The sequence below is a fragment of the Pleurodeles waltl genome, chromosome 3_1 (assembly GCF_031143425.1).
Source record: "Pleurodeles waltl isolate 20211129_DDA chromosome 3_1, aPleWal1.hap1.20221129, whole genome shotgun sequence".
In the NCBI taxonomy this organism is placed as follows: Eukaryota; Metazoa; Chordata; class Amphibia; order Caudata; family Salamandridae; genus Pleurodeles; species Pleurodeles waltl.
Window position 1 is genome coordinate 1645319781 of NC_090440.1, and position 21019 is coordinate 1645340799.

The 21019-nt window shown below is 42.0% G+C and overlaps 1 protein-coding gene across 4 annotated transcripts in view; it reads right to left on the reverse strand.

The window, feature by feature from the left end:
- Positions 1 to 7131: 7131 nt before the first annotated feature.
- Positions 7132 to 21019, reverse strand: part of LOC138285437 (neurabin-2-like) — a 464888-nt gene continuing 451000 nt past the window's right edge. For 2 of the 4 annotated variants that reach the window (XM_069225350.1, XM_069225348.1), the window contains one exon: positions 7132 to 8467. In XM_069225350.1, coding sequence (XP_069081451.1) covers positions 8306 to 8467 — 162 coding nt within the window. In that variant the 3' untranslated portion in view covers positions 7132 to 8305. The remainder of the gene's footprint in view (positions 8468 to 21019) is intronic. The other 2 variants (XM_069225349.1, XM_069225347.1) reach the window with 1 other exon arrangement.

Below are 21019 nucleotides of genomic sequence, written 5' to 3' on the forward strand. Positions count from 1 at the left end.
AATCAAGGAATGGGGTCCATGCGAAATAGCTCTATTTGCATCTCGGCTCAATACTCAGATAATGAAATTCTTCAGCTGGCGCCCGGACCCTCTAGCTCTAGCGATGGATGCTTTCCTGCAGGACTGGTCCCTCTTTCAGGGTTATTCCTTTCCCCCATTTCTATTAATTCCCAGGGTCCTGTCTCAGGTTCGTAGACAGAAAACAGACCTGATTCTGGTGACACCTTTTTGGCGGTCTCAACCCTGGTTCCCCATTTCTCTTCAGCTGGCATGCGCTCACCCGTTGCTCATTCTTCCTCGTCTGAATCTTCTATTGAGTCCGGTAGGCCTCCAACATCCAATTATATTATCAGGGAAGTTGACTTTGATGGCATGGATGGTTTCGGGTCGAGATGGAATTCCCCAGGCCTTTCGCGACAAGCTGCGCATTTCATTAAACAAGCTTGGGCATCTGGCACCCACAAAAGATATGCTTCAGCATGGCGCAGATGGAATGGTTGGTGCATTGGAAGGGATATCAATCCCATGGAGTCGAACATTGAACTGATTGTTAATTTTCTTGCTGAAATGGCATCTTCAGGTTTAGCTTATAGGACTATTAATAACTTCAGGTCAGCCATTTCTGCTGGTCATAATCATATTGATGGTAAACCAGTAGGTGAACATCCATTGATATGTAAACTTTTGAGGGGTATTCGATTAGCCAACCCTCCTCAAACCAGATACTCGGTCTTGTGGGATGTAAATATTATCTTAAAATTTTTAGACGCCTGGCCGGTTAATAAGTATTTATCTCGTAAACAACTTTCGGCAAAATTAACTATGTTGTTATGTCTGATTTCCTGTAAAAGAGTTTCAGACGTCAAGGCCTTAGACTTATCGGGAAGAGTTTACTCCCCTGAAGGTGTTACTTTTAGTATTTCCAGAAGAACAAAGACCAATTGCAGGTCAGTAACTTATCCAATGTATCCTGAAAACTCAAAACTTTGTGTAGTACAATGTTTAAAAGATTATGAGATGGTTACCGAAGAATTTAGGCAGGCTGCAGCTGGTCAGTTTTTGATTTCTTTACATAAACCATTTAAGCCAGTTTCCTCGGCCACTCTTTCAAGATGGATAAGATGGTTGATGGGAGAAGCAGGTATAAATACCAGTCTTTTTGGAGCACATTCAGTTAGAGGAGCCATGGCCTCTAAAACATTTGCCTTGGGTTCTAGATTATCCCTCCCTTAAATTACATAATTGTGTTATTTTCTAATATATCTAATATCATTGATTCTGGATTGTTTTATTATGCCCTCCCTTGCTAAAATGTTGGGTAATGTAAAAATGTAATGGCTGTATTAACTCCTTGAGATATTACCTTGTTTTATTTTAGTATTTTAGGCTCTGATCAGAAAAACACCAGAAAATTCTATCCTGGTGGATTTTGTAGAGGCAACTCTTACTTACGTCTACTCTTGAGAAGTTTGTTCCAAGTTCCAGCTCCAGTTGAGCTCTTCGACTGTATTTGACCTGATGGGGAATTCGATGGTTCTTCATCTACGTAAGAAGTTTTCGTTTTGGAAATGTATGGATTATCTGACTTCACAAAGAAAGAAGAAGTGACATTTGGGGTCATGCCTTATATGGACAGAGGTCGTGATTGGGCCATGTGATATGGCATTAATGGCATCATAGGATGTGTAGTTTTTTTGTTTACTGTTTATTGATTGGCTACTATTTTTGGTCAGTAAAGAAAGATAGCATAATCCTTGCCTCCGTGTCCTTAATAGAATTGAAAATTCTTGACGCGTAAGCTAGAAAAAATGTTATTCTCGGAGAACTCTTTCTCCCAGGCATGATGTGTTAAATCTGCATTCCAATCATGGAGTGGACTGACCAGTGCTCATTTGTCAGTACAGTTGACAATGCCTCAATCCCTGAACCTGCAATGCTGTATGCGTCACCAGCAGACAGCAGTTGACAAAGAAGAGGGGGGCCTGCCTATGGATGGGTCACGCAGCCTAGGAGCAGAGAGAAAATGACAGTGCTTGCAGAAGGAGCATTACAACTGCAAACTAACCTGCAATCTTTGGTCACCATCATTTCAACCTTAGTGAAGATAACAGGCAGCACAGCACACTCCAGGAAAAACAGTAGCCCGACTGCAACAGATGATGAGTTATGAGAGGGAAGTGTTGAGTAAAAAAGGACAAAACGATTGACAAAGACCTTAATCTTTAAGGTGGAGCCTGGTAGCCCACACGTCTCACTTGCAGGACTCTGTTGTGTGCATTAAAGGGCTGGGAGCCTGCCCGTTGCTTAACATTGTTGGCTTGCGTGGCACTCTTCTTTACAGCCTCATAACTCGTCGCTGCAGGACCACCGTTCCTCTGTGTGAAGCAGGGACCAAGTACTGATTGATTCAACTTAATCAGTGCCTGTCCACTGTTCCCGACGTGATTGAGGTACTATTTTTTTCTTTTTAACTTCTAGTGCCCTGCAAACAGAAGGCTTGTGACTGGGAAAAATTTGCCCAGCAGGAAAAAGAAAATTGCAACGTTTTACTTTTTATAGCTAATTTTCTTCTATTTTGCCATGTCTTGTTTTCTCACCTTGCACTAATTTTCTTTTGTTTCTGCTCGTGGTCGCTGTTCTCAAAAGATGGTGATTATAAATTGTTATAAATATTGCAAAGCAGCATTGTTTCTTTATTTGTGTGTTATTTCTAAAACAATGCTTTAACATATAGCTGTGCAGTACACCCCAGTCCACACCTCTACAACTCACCCCCATCTCACCAGACACCAATCCAGGCCACTCACCTCAGTACAATCCACTCTACTCCAATCCTCCCAAACCACCCCAATCTAATCTGCCCTACTCCAATCCAAAACACTTTGACCCACTCCAATCCAAAACAATCTGCTCCACTCTGCCCATTGCAATCTGCTGCCCTCAAATCCAGAAAAATCTGCTCCACTCCAATCCGCCCTACTCCAATCCAAAACAATCTAATCCAATTCAATCCAATGTCGTGAATCCATTTTAGTAATGTTTGTGGCCACGTTATTTTAGCAACTAGGCCTGCTGTCTGTGCCCTTTAGCCTATAATGTTTCACTTTATTCTTTTAGAAACTATAACTTTTGTGATGTTTTCTTTTCTTTTACCTTGCTGTCCTTTCACCTCGGAAAGCATTAACATAGCACGACATTCTTTCACTCTGTGCTTTCTATAAAACTGCAATGAGATAGGCTTGCCAGCACAAGTGGTACAGCTCGTCTCTAACATTTCACAGAAACAAACGTATTTTTACACGGGGACACTTTTCTGAGAACACTAGCTGTTTTACTATAAAAACATTTCTCTGTCTCCTGCAATATGGGGATGGTGTTTTTATTAATGACAGACTCCTTCACTACTGTCATACTTAGGTAGGGGGGATGAACCCTTCCCAGGTGGTCCTGAAGGGTGGATTGGGGCTTATCCTGCTGTGCTCTAACATAGAACATTAGTGGCGTAGGTAGGAATCACACATCTTGTACAGTGACAGTATGGTGGGACTTTTCTTGTGTTTCACTTTTCTGGTCACCATTCTGCTTCTAGTATGTTTTATGACTTTAATTAATGCAGTTCATGTTATTTTATCTAGGATGCTGCTGAATCAATAAATCGTTTTGAACAATTCCCTGCTTCGGTTTGTCTTTGCATGTGTGAGACGAATGTAACTGAGAGAAAGGGATGAGATCTGATCCATCACGATTTCCCTGAGAAGTCACAATGTCATGCATCTGGCTGCCACAGAACACCCCTGCTCTTGGGCATAGGTGAGGGGCTGCTGACTGACCGGAAACGGATTAGGCCGACAGTTGTCACATGGTGTGAGATCTAACTCAGTTCCCCATAATTCAGGTGATGCTGCAGCCCAAATCTAGCAGCCAATGTGACATGAGCTGCCAATGTTTGACCAGCACAGATTTTCAGATCCTCCTGAGTATCTCTGTCTTGCTACGTGCTAAAGGCACCTCAATACTATACACGGAGACGTCCGTGGCATTGAGGATTTCCTCCTCAGCTATATAGGAAGTACTGAATCGATGCTGTAAGTTGTTCAAGCTTGAACCTTAAAAGGGTTAATCCCCAATTGGTGTTCTTATCTCTGAACAGGTATATTTACCATGGCAAACCCACGACTGGTAATTGCAGTACCCATGCAACCTCCCCCTCACTGCTCATTTATTAGCTAATGGCCTTACAGCCCAGGGGGCCCTGTTACATTTGTAGTTGAGGCTCATCCAGCCTCAAGAACAGAAACATTATATTATTGGGTCAACTTTCCAGCAATCGATGGGAACACTAATACATTTCACCATTATACACCTGCACAAAACAGAGGATACTCAAAGAGATACCTCTATCTTTTTAAGACTACCATATCTGGCTTGATGGCGCCGCACCCCACACAATACTACGTTAGGTTAGGTCCTCTGAGTAATGATGGTCCTACCTGGCCTCTATTGGCCACATACACACCACATCCTAATGCAGCCACATTGGCAGTAGCTGAGGTTCGCCGCTTATACATTGAGTTTACAGCAATATATAGACTTTTAGTACAGTTTGTAATGCAAACATTAAATACTAATCCAGTACGTGTTGCTCCAGCGCAACCACATGCAGTGACACCAGGCATTAACCCAACAGCTGTACATTCAATTATGGGTAAGGTACCCACCAAATGGGAAGAAATTCAGTTTTGGTTAGCTCACAAAATAAATGTGCTGGAGGCAGTATTTCCCCCTTATAGGACCACAAGGTAACCACAGAATTCTCACTATGTGCTTGCCATTTGGGATGGTTCCTCAATAGATAACTGCAACACTTGGGGGCACGGTATTTGCCATGCTCTATACTACTGCACACAGTACACCACCACTTGCCAATCTTCTGGAAGTGTTAAAATAAATTAAAGATGAATACAGGACTGCCCGGCACTAGATTTGGGGATACAATTAATGGGCAATTTTGCCACGGTGTCTTCAATAATATTAAGTGACCTTAAAGGGGAAGCAGTAGCACTAGCAGTGCACATGCGGCTCCAGGATGTTTCTGAACAAGATCAAAAACACGAGCTGACAAAGATTATCGCCAAGACCTACTCTAATATTGGTCAGGATAGTCTGGGAGCCAGACCTAGTAAACCACAATTACAAGGTAAATCCAATGAGGATTCTATCAAGCAAGCACCTGAAGGTTCTAAAAAACGCTGGGATAAACAGAAACCAACACCTAAAAAAGAAAGGGGAGAATCTCTGCGTTCGATGACCCCTCAAAACTGCTATAATCTTAGAAATAGTAGGATAATATAAGAAGCCCTGATATATATCAATAGAACGATACACCCCAATCTCAATCCTCTGAGTCACTGGATAAACACAGTGCGAGAAGTAGGAGGTCAGAGAAGTGAACAGAGAATGTGAAACTGATAAAGGAGTCACAACGTTCATCAGAAGTTTCTGTTAAGAAAGAACATGAACTTCCCTAACAAAAACCTCAATTCAAAAAGAAGAAGGTGGCAGCAATTTCTATTTGAAATGCCACTCAGGATGGGAGCTTTACTGAAGAAAACGAAGTGGGGGCTGGCCCTGCTAGACAGTGCGGCAGAGGTCACAATAGTCTGTCTGTGCCCATCAGCCTAGTAATGTTTCATTTTATTCTTTTAGAAACAATCATTGTGGTGACATTTTATTTTCCTTTATCTTGCTGTCCTTTTACCTAGAAAAGCATTTACATTTCTTAGAACAACATTCTTTCTTCAAGGCTGCGACAAGATAGGATTTCCTCTTGAATTCGCCCCAATCCAATCTGCCCCATCCCAATCCAAAACAATTAATCCCACTCCAATTTGCCCCACTCCAGTCCAATCCAATCCACCCCACACAACCCAACACAATCCAATCCACCTCACTCACATCCACTCCCTCCAGTCCACCCTACCCCCAATACACACCACTTCCATCCACTCCAATCCACCCCCACTTCCATCCACTCCAATCCAACCCATTCTAATACAATCCACTGCACTCTAAACCAATCCACCCCACACAACCCAACCCAATCCAACTCACTCAAATCCACCCCCTCCAGTCCACCCTACCCCAATTCACACCACTTCCATCCACTCCAATCCACCCCATTCTAATACAATCCACTGCACTCTAAACCAATCTACCCCACTCTAACCCATCCACCCCACTCCAACCCACCCCATCCCAGTTCAGTCCACCCCACTCTATCCAACCCTCACCAAAATCCAATCCACCCCATTCAAATCCAATCCACCCCACTCTATCCCCATCCACCCCACTCCATCCCATACATGAAGTAAACCCCACTCCAATCAATCCAATCCATCCCACTCCACTCCAACCCACCCACTCAAATTCAATCCACCACACTCCAGTCCAATCCAATCCAAATCCACCCCAGCCCTATCACTTCAATCCAAACCAACCACCCCAATCAAATCTAATCCACCCACTTGAATCTACCCCAATCCACCTCACCCCCACCAATCTACTCCACTCAATCTACCCCACACTACCCCAATCGAATCCACCACACTCTAATCCAGTCCAATCCACTACCTCAATCCCCTCCAACCCATTCAATGACACTACTCTCCCTACTCTACTGTACTCCCCCACTCCACACCACCAACTTTTAGCCATGCTGAACAGCAGACACACTGGTGTAGAACATGGTAAAATACATTGCCAATGCCAACAGCTCTTGTATAGGCCAGACCTCTTGGTTTTGCCATTGCTTGTTTTTAGAGCTAACAGAGCACAAGCTCACACAGCCATCTTCTTGCCTTACTCAACCCTTGCTCCAAATCCTTTAACAAAAGCATCTCCAAAGTGGATGTTAAAATACGATTTAGATCGAATTTAGATAAAACTATCAAAAATGGGGTATCCGATGTTAAAATTTGTTAAGACTTCCCCAAGTATAAAACACTCAGCATGTTTACTACAAATAATATGCTATGCAAAATAACAGCAGAAAGAAAAGTTGAGCTAAAGAAAAGTGACCAAAAAGACCGTTCTCACATTTATTATAAAAATAATTCACACTTTAGACATGTCTTATTGTTGAAACAATCACTCGTTTAATCAAAAGACAAATGTTTGTTACACCATATATCTAAGATACATTGGTCCAATTAGTAAAGTGGTATGATGAAAATTAGAGTTTTAAGACTAAAAGGACTTCATCAGGAAGTATTAAAATGTAAGATTTTATTGTAGGTAGTCATCGATATTTTTTTGCAGCATTTCATCATGGTACAAACCCATCTGCTTGGCAGGATGTTATAAAAACCTAATTAAAAATTAAGTACTTTTTTGTAAGGATTAGTCCAGAAACAAGAACAAAACAACGTGCAAAACCAGTGCTTTAGGGACGCTCACATAAATCCCCCTCAGAGATAAACGATCAGTCCAGAAAAACTAATTACAAAACTAGTAAAAAAATATTTTGGTTTCCAAAAAATGGGTTTTCTCATCAGTAGAAAATAATTGTATAAAAAAGTATTCTCAGGCAGAATATGTATAAAACTAAAATTGTATATTTATATATTTAACTCATGTTCTGAGATCCTATGTAGAGTATAGCTTACAGAAACAATGTAGTGCTTTTTGCTCAGCAAAAGTTAAAGACCACAATAATTATTTGCTACAGCATAGAAAATTCTAGAAAATGAGCTTTCATTACAATTGGAAGTTACCCAGGGAGTGAGATAACTATATTATTAATAAAGTTCCATTATATTAAAATATGTTAATCATTAAAACAGGATTCAGTTAAGCTCTTTAAAGTACATTTCAAATGTATGTACGGTGCACATTTACTCGTGTCAAAAGGAGTACCTGGGATAGTGTTTGAAATTAGGTAGTACAAACTACCATTTCTGTACCTTATTTAATCTGACCAGAGACGAAGTAACAGCTAGTTCTTCAACACAAGGCATTTAGTATTATGTCCCACTTTAACACATTATAGTCTTGAACAGAAGTAGTGTTTTTACAGTCTTGAGACCACAAAAAACTGAAGGCTGAAGGAGAACAATTAATAAATACACAATATAATTAATACACAAATATGAACAAAACTAAAACCAAATAATTTCATTCTAACAAATGACGAAATTGACAAATAAAACCAAAATAAGGTGTTTCATTTCATTGTACAATTATATACATATACAGTTCTTTTGTACCCCTACAAGCTGAAGACAAATAAAAATACAACTAAATACATTTAACAGTTTGATTCTACGGTGACTATAACTTTGCCACTTCTCCGTTGAACATCCTTTTCTTTCTTTTGAACTCGTTTTTCCAGTTTTTCCTGTGATTTCTTAATATCTTTAATTTTCTTCTTAATTGTGGAACGGTCATTTTGGCTACAAACACCCAAAGCCTTAAAAAGAAATATAATGAGTCACTTAATGCATAAACACCTACAATGCCTGCTCTTCCACGCAGAACACCACAAAATATTTTTAGACTGTTTATAGTAGGCTTCACAACAATATAGAATAGTAAGTCACTTAACTTCAATCAACTACTTCACAACTTTCAAACATGTTAAGAACAACAAAACGTGCCTATTAAAAGTAGAATATCAACAAGCTTATTGTTCTTTAACTGATACCACAATTAACACATGCAACTCTTTGCTTATTGTCACAAGAACAAATCCATCCTTTCATTTAGAAAACAACTAAAACCAATTTTTTTCCATTTCCTTTTTTGGACTTTTTCCTCTTGCAAATCTGTGTTATAGTCTAGACACGCAATGGATTAATGTTATACACTTACCAAATAAGTGTCTGGAACCTAATGCTATTTTCCTATCTCATGGTAATTTCAGTACGTTCTTTCTGAAACACCCTGACTTTTTTGTGGTACAGGAGTGCTACATATACTGTTCCTTTTTTGGAATTTCAAATATTTACAATTCTAGACAGAGGTCTAAAAATGAAATATGAAACATTAGTCTAATTTGGAAATATTATTTTGCTGTAAATATGCAGGTTTTAAGTAATAATGAGTATTTACAATAGTTCAGTTTAGTGGTACATATGGAAAATATGCAAAACTTTTACCTTGTTCAGCAATTTCTACCTATATATAGTCTCATGTTTTGCTGTGTGTGTTTTTCAATAAAGCTTCTTTTTCTCCCACTGAAGGCTATATACATGATACCAACACACTGCACGTATAACTGTTCTCATGAAAAATAATGACTTCCCATGTTGAATCAGATACTACCTGTGCAAAAAACTAATTTTACAAATATGTACTTATTGCTGGACTGACAGGAACAGTTGAGATAACACCAAGGGGAGGGCAGGCAAAGAATTAGAAAATAATCTGGGAGGGATAAAGGTATAATAAAAGGCAGAAATAATGTAACATTACAGTTTTTCTATAACAAGTATTGTATTGCCAACTTATGTTTTTTATTATCTGCCTGCTTGTGCTATAAAAGTAGCCAGATTTTGCCGATATCTAGAAAAAACTCACGAGCTGAAAAAAAAACAAAAAAAAACTCAGCCTTCCTGTCACATGATATCAGGGATCAGTGCTTGGAAAACCTGTTGCATCACAAAACTGGATTATTAATCCCGTGGAGAAGCTGTATTAGTATAACATAGTTACGTGAAAAGATACTGAGTATATTGTCAAAAGAAAGAATCACAATCTATTCCTGTATGGCCTACCTGCTAATAGCCTCCCTCTTCATAGCTGTTCAATCAGGTAGGAAATAAGCTGTCCATATATACACAAATGTTTACAGTATGCACGTTATAGAAGATGATTGCAAATCATAAACCAGGAGACTATAAATATGTTAATACTTATAGAGGGCACTGTAACCTACAAGGTATCCTGGTGCTAAGATAAAAGCTAAATGCAAAACCAAAAAAATAAACAGAGCACTTATTGTGTGTAAAACAAATATGCTGTTAGAGAGAACAACTGGATGGAAGGTGGCCTCTGCCAATATATGAGACTACACCTAGAAATTCTTAAACAGAAAGTTAACCTTATCTAAATACTAAACAAAGGGTTGTAAGGCAGTAGCTGAAATGGACTCCTGGGATCTGACACTTGAGTTTACTCACATCAGACAACCCAGAAAGGTTTTTTGTCTTTAAAGGTAAGTCTCTAAAGTGAGTGGTAGCCTTCTGCAATGCTGTAACTCATATTTCCTAAGATGAAAAATAATTACTCCGATGCGAATAGTGGCCTTCTGCAATGCTGCAACTCATATTTCCAAAGATGGAAAAGAATTACTCGGAAATGAACGCACAACCACAGCTCAGGGATACTGCTCCTACAAGCACCAGAACCTAATCTGAGCACCTTCCTAAATTCTTTAAATACGGTTTCTTCACTCTAAAGGGCCACTTCTTTAGGTCTACAATCAAATTAAAAAGCATAATATTTATTTAAAAATGTGTTTTCATTTGGGCAAATGACCACTTTACAGAGCTGGATAAAGGAAGAAAATAACTAAACCGAAAATCCAGTGCCCCTCAAAAATAATTCCTGTACATGTTACGCCATGAACAAGGATCACAAAACTTTACCATCCTGATTCTAAAGCACAATTCACCTTTTACAGTGCTGTTTTTCTTATTTAAAATCAAAGTTTTTTTCTATTCTGCCGAGTTAAGTTACAGCTGCAAGATATCAAACATATTGCTCAAACATGTTATTAAATTGTCAGTTCTGGTGGACAGCCACCCATTATGAAATATTTTCTTTCTTTCTCTCTCACGCTCTCTCTCTCTCTAAATATATGTATATATTTATTTATTCTTGTGGTCATCTCAGTGAAGAACTCAACTCTGGAAGTGTGGCAGTTATTAAAAAAACTCTGAAGGTTTTAGTATTATCCAATAGTTTTTATATATTGAAATATATTTTAAAAGGTCTGTCTAAGGTATGGATTTGGCTTAAATTCTTCAACATTAAACTGATTAGAGAGATTTCAGCCCCCAGATGGTCATCTCCGAACAAATAAACAGGCCTTTGCTGTAAATGCTAGCTGCAGCATTAGGTAATCACAATAGAAATCTTTCCTAGCAACAACATTTGAACCCTTTGATGTTTCTCATATTACCCATGGCTGCCCTCTAAATGGCAATCAAGAGCACATAACAATAAAAAAAAACTACAATGAAACCTTTGCTCCTGCATGGCTTTTACGGATCCTCTGATGGTGTACATTAGTGAAGAGAGTAAGAACATGGTATCACCCTGTAATAATAGCTTTGTGGTTTATTTACTTATATTTCACCCAAAACAGTGATGGAAAATTAGACAGCTCTGTGAGGGATTAAAACATTAATGCCCCTCCAATATCCACGCTGTCAAAAAATCTCCTTAGCTCAGGAACAGAGAAGGTTTGATGACAAAACTGAAAAGGAAATGCCCTTTCTGATACAGATATACTAAAAAAAAAAAAAAGGAGTTTCTCATGATGGATAATTTTAATGTGTTCAAAGAGTCTGAAGCATCTTACCAAGTCTTTTTTTTTAGTTCAGATTTTTTGTATTTCATACAAAACAGTAAGGCAAAAAATCAAAGCTAAGCAGTACACTCCAGTTGCCAGAGGAAAGAGAAAGGCAATGACACCGATTATATGATATAACTGAGAAAATATACAAGCAATCAACGGCATGTCAAAGCATAGGAAGTGCTCGCAAAGCGGCTCCTATCATGGAGTAGACATGGCAGTAGTTTTATAGAGCGAATGGCAGGCCTAGCTAATTGCGGTTAAGTAGGTCTGTCCAGAGTGTACCGCAGGGAGAGTCCGCTGGGTAATTGGGGGGGAAAAGAGAGAGAAGAGAGGTGTAGGAGTAAAGGGAGGCAAGGAGGGAGCATCTACACTGTGATGGGGTAGACTGACTGTAGGATACATTCTGGGCATTGCCCTAAGCTGGGAAGTGTACCAAAGGGGAGAGTTTATGGGGGTTTGTTCTCCTGTAAGTATTTATTGAAGGCATCCCAAAGCCCTCTGGAGCCAGAGGAGTCATGGAACTTACAGTACAGAGTGTTATCAATGCATCTGAGCATAGTAAACTCCACCACTTACAAAAAGCGCTAGGAGATGTGGATTTAGAATTATCTAGGACTGTTTTGGTACTCGGGGAGAGAAGGAGGTCCACTAGTGAGGAGGAGTGTGGGTCGAGTTCAGCAGCACAGGGGTTGACATGTAGTCGTAAGACAATTGTTGGAGTCAATCATTAACTCCTGGGATCTGATGCAGCAAGTCTTGGATCTTCATCCACAGTGGGAGTGCCATCTTACATGTGAGAACCTCCTCTCACGATCAGCATGTGATCGAATCTCTTAGCCCCAGTTTGTGTAGTCTGGCTGGGGCCCAGTACGCTTTGTGGATGGACCAGAATCTAGACTGTGCTAGGGTGGGGGTGATTTTGGCATGAAAGGGAGTTGTCCAGACTTTTGCCATACTGTCTCAGTCAGGTTTGAAACACCTGCTGATTGTGTATGGAGTTTCCATTTCTGGTTAAATAATCTCAGAGTCTGTCCATTGGGTGTGTTGAGGAGTTTATACAGGTGAGGGGTGGTATGGCTTCTCCTGTTAAGGGTGTCTAACAGTGCAGGGAGGGCTGGCTCGTGTGGGGGTTTCAGTTAACTCAACACACTTTTGAATTTTAGAAATTGGTAAAAGTCAACAGTGGGTAAATAAATATAATTTTGCAAGGTGGAGAACGGGGTAGGGTTGGCACGCATTCCTAGATTGTTTATGATGTTTATACTTTTTTGAGCCAAAGTATCCCAGAATAGTGTCTTACCATCGAGTTTAATTGTGTGTTGAACCGCAGGGAGGATAGGGATGAGCCGAGTAGTCTTTTCTAGGCATTTGTCAAACAGTAGGAGTGATGCAACTGTGTCCATTAATATTTGCGTGGAGTGTACCAGTGGGAATTTTTAGATATTGTGAGTTGTGAGGGTGGAACTAAGGGTGGTAAGGTTGGCTTCAATGTTGAGCCAAGGGGGTTGGGAGATTAGCTACCTGTGATCGCAGCCACCTTGCACCCTGGAAAATCAGGAATACCTTTTGAAATCAGGGATAGTCTGTAATGTTTATTACCCTGGAGGATTTGTTCCTCTTCAAGATTTTCATGGAAATCTCGTTTTTTCCCCCATTTCCATATAAATCTGGGCATGGTGTTATTGATCATCTTAAAGGAGAGGGATAGGACCACTGGAAACATGCTAGATGTGAAGTTAGTCAGAAAGACAAGACACCTTGACCGTTCCCACACTCCCCCATAATTTTTGCCGACCATGTGTTAAGGAGTTCTTTGATTTTGGGCAACGTTTTTTGTTTATTGAGTGCAACAGAGTGTTTAAGATCAGAGGTATACCACATGCCCGGATATTTGATGGCTGTCGGCTGCCACTTTAGGCCAAGGTCACCAATTACAGCAGATGTACAGTGCACGTTTAGAGGAATATCTCAATCTTAACTTTATCACAGGAATATCCCGCTGCCTGTAATTATTTGTCTATTTCTTTCATGATGATTGGTATGGCATGTGGGGCCTCTTCGGTGAATAATATGTTGTCTGCATAAGCAGCTACCACTTATCTGCCTGGAGGGAAGCTAATACCTGCAATATCTGGGTTACCCTGAAAGGTGGAAATTACTGGTTCGATGACCAGTAGGAAGAGCAAGGGTGAAAGTGGGCACCCTTGGCGAGGACCTTGTGAGAGTGTGAATGATTGGGATAAGTGACCATTGACTCTAACCCTTGCTGTGTGTGGGGCCTGACTAAAGGGCAATAATCATTGGGATAAATTCCTCTGCTACGTGGTATCTGTATAAAATGGCATGTAAAAAAGGCCAGGAATCCCTGGCCTGAAGGACTTTTCTGCATCTATAGCTGGGACTGCTGTTAGTGAGTGGGATAGTTTGGCTCTTTCTAAGGCATGGCAGAATGTACTGATGTTGCCCGCCGCAAGTCTGCAAGTTGCTGAATGACCAACTCGAATCTGCGGGCAATAGACTTTGCCTAGATCTTGCCATCTATATTAATAAGGGAGGTTGGTCTGTAATTTTTTACATTTAAGTAACGTTTGCCTTTCTTAGGTATGACTAAGAAAGTATCTTTGATGGCCAAGCAGGAGATGCAGCCCGTTGAGGCATACTGTCCGAAAACTATGTGAAGGTGGGATCTGTCACTTAATTACAAATGTGTTGTAGAATTCTGCCATCTAGGCCTGGGGCTTTCCCAGTTTTAAGAGAATGTATAGTCGAGATGATTTCTTCCTCTGTAATGGGTTTATTAATGGTGAGGGATTCATGTTGTGGTATTCCGGGAAAATGGAGGTTTGCATTCATTTTGGTAAGTGGGTGGGAGCAATGGAGTTGTAAAGTTCTGCATAAAACTGTTTAAAGGAGTGAAGTATGCCTTTGGTGACCGCACCCGCCCCACCTTATGGACTTTTTATGGCCCACATAAGGGATTTGCTGTTTTTTTTAATTTATTTTTTATTTAGGTAATTGGCTAGCAATTTCTCTGCTTTGTTATTGCAAAGCCTGCCCACACTCATCACATCAATCCATTTCTGGGCCTTCTGGCTAAGGATTTGGTTATATTGGTATTGTGCAGCATGTTTATTAGATAGAAAAGCCTTTAGATTATCTAAGTTGGGTATTTAGGGTTTGGATGGTCAAATCTAATTCCTTGAGGTAGTTAGAATTGGTCTTGTTTTTTTAGAGACGCAATGTGGATCAGTGTCCCTCTTAATGTTGCTTTGAGGGCACCCCATTGGTCTGTAGAAGATGTGTCATTTGGGTGGTTTTCTTTGAGAAAGTTTTCAATGGCCATCTCCCTCTCTTTCCTATTGTTGGGATCGCCTAGGGGATCATCATTCAAGCACTACTGACGAGCTGATGGAGTAGGGTCATTGAGTGTTAGTTGGACTGACACAAGCATGGTCGGAGATCACTATTGGCTCGATTTTCAGTGATTGGGAAAGGTAGACCAGAGAGTTGCTCATCATAATATTGTTTATTTGTGAGAATGAGTGATGGGGCGAAGAATAGGTGTAGTCACTCCAAGTGGGGTTCTGAAGACGCCGGACGTCTACTAGCCTATTAACAGATCAAATTTTCATTTGTTTGTGTGCTTTACTGCCAATACATTTGTGAGCTGATATTCTGTCTAGGTTAGCGTCTGTACGCAAGTTATAGTCCCCACAAAAGTTCACACCTAAGTTATCTGGAAGGTCCGATAGCTGTTTGTCTAGGTCCCTCCAAAAATCAGTAGCATTGTCATGTGGAGCGTAGATGTTTACAATAAAGATCTCCAGATCACTTTTTGTTTCAGCTTAGAAATGAGTCATCTGCCTTCCTTGTTGGAAGTGTGTGATGAATGAGATATCAGTTTTTTTAGGTCGAGTATAGCAGCACGCAAGCACTGCTTTTCCGACGTGGTGGTATGTACCTGGGCTTTTTACCATGTCCATCACTACCACTTGCTCATGGGCTTGCCTTTCAAAAATACTTTGTTTTCGTTAGTAACTGCTTTACGTTTGTATCTCCTTAGGGCGGTTTTGTTACCGCCTTGGCCATCGACCCCATTACATTGATAATTGCACTATTGCTGATAACTTTGAATGCGAGCAAACTTTTTTTCCTTTTGTTTCTATCCATTGTGCTCACGACGGCGGTTTGAATCGGCTAGCTTACGTAAACTTTTTTACTTTTTATTTTCAGTTTGTGTGGCAAGAAAGTTCCAATTCGAAATTTACAACTCTAATAGCTCTAACTCGAGCAAATGTGACTTATCGTGTTACAACCCCAATTCTGTTTTTTTTGTGGGGTTGGAGAGAGGCCACTATCCACAATCTAGGGGCTATAGCATTTTGGATCATGGATAGATTTCAAATGGGTCTCTTTTAAGAGGACGATGTCCCCCTTCAATTTGTTTCAGTAATCAGCCGCAACTCTACGTTGAACAAGCTGGTTAAGATCCTTTATATTTAGGGAGAGTATGTTTACAGGGAGAGCCATCGTGCAATAGCGTGGTCTCTTGAGGCTGCAGACGGATGTCTGGGAGGGAGGTGGGGGCTGGGGCACTTGCAGAATTATAAAGGCGATGCTGTAGGAAAGTACCATCTTGCCTGGCATGTTACCCCCATTTTTCACTGTATATATGTTGTTTTAGTTGTATGTGTCACTGGGACCCTGGTAACCCAGGGCCCCAGTGCTCATAAGTGTGCCTGAATGTGTTACCTGTGTAGTGACTAACTGTCTCACTGAGGCTCTGCTAATCAGAACCTCAGTGGTTATGCTCTCTCATTTCTTTCCAAATTGTCACTGACAGGCTAGTGACCATTTTTACCAATTTACATTGGCTTACTGGAACACCCTTATAATTCCCTAGTATATGGTACTGAGGTACCCAGGGTATTGGGGTTCCAGGAGATCCCTATGGGCTGCAGCATTTCTTTTGCCACCCATAGGGAGCTCTGACAATTCTTACACAGGCCTGCCACTGCAGCCTGAGTGAAATAACGTCCACGTTATTTCACAGCCATTTTACACTGCACTTAAGTAACTTATAAGTCACCTATATGTCTAACCTTTACCTGGTAAAGGTTAGGTGCAAAGTTACTTAGTGTGAGGGCACCCTGGCACTAGCCAAGGTGCCCCCACATTGTTCAGAGCCAATTCACTGAACTTTGTGAGTGCGGGGACACAATTACACGCGTGCACTACATATAGGTCACTACCTATATGTAGCTTCACCATGGTAACTCCGAATATGGCCATGTAACATGTCTATGATCATGGAATTGCCCCCTCTATGCCATCCTGGCATAGTTGGCACAATCCCATGATCCCAGTGGTCTGTAGCACAGACCCTGGTACTGCCAAACTGCCCTTCCTGGGGTTTCACTGCAGCTGCTGCTGCTGCCAACCCCTCAGACAGGCAGCTGCCCTCCTGGGGTCCAGCCAGGCCTGGCCCAGGATGGCAGAACAAAGAACTTCCTCTGAGAGAGGGTGTGACACCCTCTCCCTTTGGAAAATGGTGTGAAGGCAGGGGAGGAGTAGCCTCCCCCAGCCTCTGGAAATGCTTTGTTGGGCACAGAGGTGCCCAATTCTGCATAAGCCAGTCTACACCGGTTCAGGGACCCCTTAGCCCCTGCTCTGGCGCGAAACTGGACAAAGGAAAGGGGAGTGACCACTCCCCTGACCTGCACCTCCCCTGGGAGGTGTCCAGAGCTCCTCCAGTGTGCTCCAGACCTCTGCCATCTTGGAAACAGAGGTGCTGCTGGCACACTGGACTGCTCTGAGTGGCCAGTGCCACCAGGTGACGTCAGAGACTCCTTGTGATAGGCTCCTTCAGGTGTTAGTAGCCTTTCCTCTCTCCTAGGTAGCCAAACCCTCTTTTCTGGCTATTTAGGGTCTCTGTCTCTGGGGAAACTTTAGATAACGAATGCATGAGCTCAGCCGAGTTCCTCTGCATCTCCCTCTTCACCTTCTGATAAGGAATCGACCGCTGACCGCGCTGGAAGCCTGCAAACCTGCAACATAGTAGCAAAGACGACTACTGCAACTCTGTAACGCTGATCCTGCCGCCTTCTCGACTGTTTTCCTGCTTGTGCATGCTGTGGGGGTAGTCTGCCTCCTCTCTGCACCAGAAGCTCCGAAGAAATCTCCCGTGGGTCGACGGAATCTTCCCCCTGCAACCGCAGGCACCAAAAAGCTGCATTACCGGTCCCTTGGGTCTCCTCTCAGCACGACGAGCGAGGTCCCTCGAATCCAGCGACACCGTCCAAGTGACCCCCACAGTCCAGTGACTCTTCAGCCCAAGTTTGGTGGAGGTAAGTCCTTGCCTCACCTCGCTGGGCTGCATTGCTGGGAACCGCGACTTTGCAAGCTTCTCCGGCCCCTGTGCACTTCCGGCGGAAATCCTGTGTGCACAGCCAAGCCTGGGTCCACGGCACTCTAACCTGCATTGCACGACTTTCTAAGTTGGTCTCCGGCGACGTGGGACTCCTTTGTGCAACTTCGGCGAGCACCGTTTCACGCATCCTCGTAGTGCCTGTTTCTGGCACTTCTCCGGGTGCTACCTGCTTCAGTGAGGGCTCTTTGTCTTGCTCGACGTCCCCTCTCTCTGCAGGTCCAATTTGCGACCTCCTGGTCCCTCCTGGGCCCCAGCAGCGTCCAAAAACGCCAAACGCACGATTTGCGTGTAGCAAGGCTTGTTGGCGTCCATCCGGCGGGAAAACACTTCTGCACGACTCTCTAAGGCGTGGGGGATCCATCCTCCAAAGGGGAAGTCTCTAGCCCTTGTCGTTCCTGCAGTATTCACAGTTCTTCAGCCTAGTAAGAGCTTCTTTGCACCAACCGCTGGCATTTCTTGGGCATCTGCCCATCTCCGAGCTGCTTGTGACTTTTGGACTTGGTCCCCTTGTTCCACAGGTACCTTCAGACAGGAATCCATCGTTGTTGCATTGCTGATTTGTGTTTTCCTTGCATTCTCCCTCTAACACGACTATTTTGTCCTTAGGGGAACTTTGGTGCACTTTGCACTCACTTTTCAGGGTCTTGGGGTGGGTTATTTTGCTAACTCTCACTATTTTCTAATAGTCCCAGCGACCCTCTACAAGGTCACATAGGTTTGGGGTCCATTCGTGGTTCGCATTCCACTTCTGGAGTATATGGTTTGTGTTGCCCCTATCCCTATGTTTCCCCATTGCATCCTATTGTAACTATACATTGTTTGCACTGTTTTCTAAGACTATACTGCATATTTTTGCTATTGTGTATATATATCTTGTGTATATTTCCTATCCTCTCACTGAGGGTACACTCTAAGATACTTTGGCATATTGTCATAAAAATAAAGTACCTTTATTTTTAGTATAACTGTGTATTGTGTTTTCTTATGATATTGTGCATATGACACTAAGTGGTACTGTAGTAGCTTCACACGTCTCCTAGTTCAGCCTGAGCTGCTTTGCTAAGCTACCATTATCTATCAGCCTAAGCTGCTAGACACCCTATACACTAATAAGGGATAACTGGGCCTGGTGCAAGGTGCAAGTACCCCTTGGTACTCACTACAAGCCAGTCCAGCCTCCTACATTGGTTGTGCAGCGGTGGGATAAGTGCTTTGAGACTACTTACCACTCTTGTCATTGTACTTTTCATAAGAGAAAAATATACAAAACAAGGTCAGTGTATATACACATAGCCAAAAAGTTTTGCATTTCCTCTTTTCACTCTTTTCTAAGTGCTGAAAAGTACTTCTAAACTTTCAAAAAGTTCTTAAAAGTTTAAAAAGTTTTTTTTCTGTCTTTCCAAAAAGTTCTGAAAACTTTTTTCTCTTTGTCTATCACTTTAACTCTCTCTAAAAATGTCTGGCACAGGCCAAAAAGTTGAACTGTCCAAACTTGCATATGATCACCTTAGCTGGAAAGGAGCAAGGAGTCTCTGCATAGAGAGAGGTTTGAGTGTAGGGAAGAATCCTTCCTTAGAACTGTTAATTAATATGCTTAGAGTACAGGATAAGGCCATAAGTGCCCAATCTGTAGAAAAAGTAGCTAATGGTTCTCAATCTGATCCAGGGACTCCCCCAGGAAAAGGTTCAGGAAAGAAACTTCTCAGCCTGCCCATTACTAGACAGTCTAGCATAGTTGGTACAGAGGTTGAATCACATCATACTGATGATGTGCTCTCACATTATACTGGTAGCCAAGCTGTTAGGGTGCCCTCTGTAAGGGACAGGTCTCCTTCTGTTCATTCCCATCATACCTCTGTATCTAGAAATGTCCCTCCCACCCACCCTGATGACAGATTGTTGGAAAGGGAGCTCAATAGATTGAGAGTGGAGCAAACCAGACTGAAGCTCAAGAAGCAACAGCTGGATTTGGATAGACAGTCTTTAGAAATAGAGAGGGAAAGACAGAAAATGGGTTTAGATACCCATGGTGGCAGCAGCAGTATTCCCCATAGTCATCCTGCAAAAGAGCATGATTCCAGGAATCTGCATAAGATAGTTCCCCCTTACAAGGAGGGGGATGACATTAACAAGTGGTTTGCTGCACTTGAGAGGGCCTGTGCTGTACAGGATGTCCCTCAAAAGCAGTGGGCTGCTATCCTATGGCTATCATTTACTGGAAAAGGTAGGGATAGGCTCCTTACTGTAAAAGAAAATGATGCTAACAATTTCCAAGTTCTTAAGAATGCACTCCTGGATGGTTATGGCTTAACCACTGAACAGTACAGGATAAAGTTCAGAGATACCAAAAAGGAGTCTTCACAAGACTGGGTTGATTTCATTGACCAGGCAGTGAAGGCCTTGGAGGGGTGGTTACATGGCAGTAAAGTTACTGATTATGACAGCCTGTATAACTTGATCCTGAGAGAGCATATTCTTAATAATTGTGTGTCTGATTTGTTGCACCAGTACTTGGTGGACTCTGATCTGACCTCTCCCCAAGAATTGGGAAAGAAGGCAGACAAATGGGTCAGAACAAGAGTGAACAGAAAAGTTCATACAGGGGGTGACAAAGATGGCAACAAAAAGAAGGATGGTAAGTCTTCTGACAAGGGTGGGGACAAATCTAAAAATGAGTCTTCATCAGGCCCACAAAAACACTCTGGTGGGGGTGGTGGGCCCAAATCCTCCTTTAATCAGAACAAGGAAAAGAAACCATGGTGCTATTTATGTAAGATAAAAGGCCATTGGACAACAGATCCCAGTTGTCCAAAGAAAGGCACCACAGCTCCTACCACTACAACCCCTACTGCTACACCTAGTGTCCCTACTAATAGCAGTAGTGGTGGGAGCAAACCTACTAATAGCCAATCCAAGGGAGTAGCTGGGCTCACTTTTGGTAATTTAGTTGGGGTTGGTCTGATTAGGGAGACCACAGAGGCTACTTTAGTCTCTGAAGGGGCTATTGA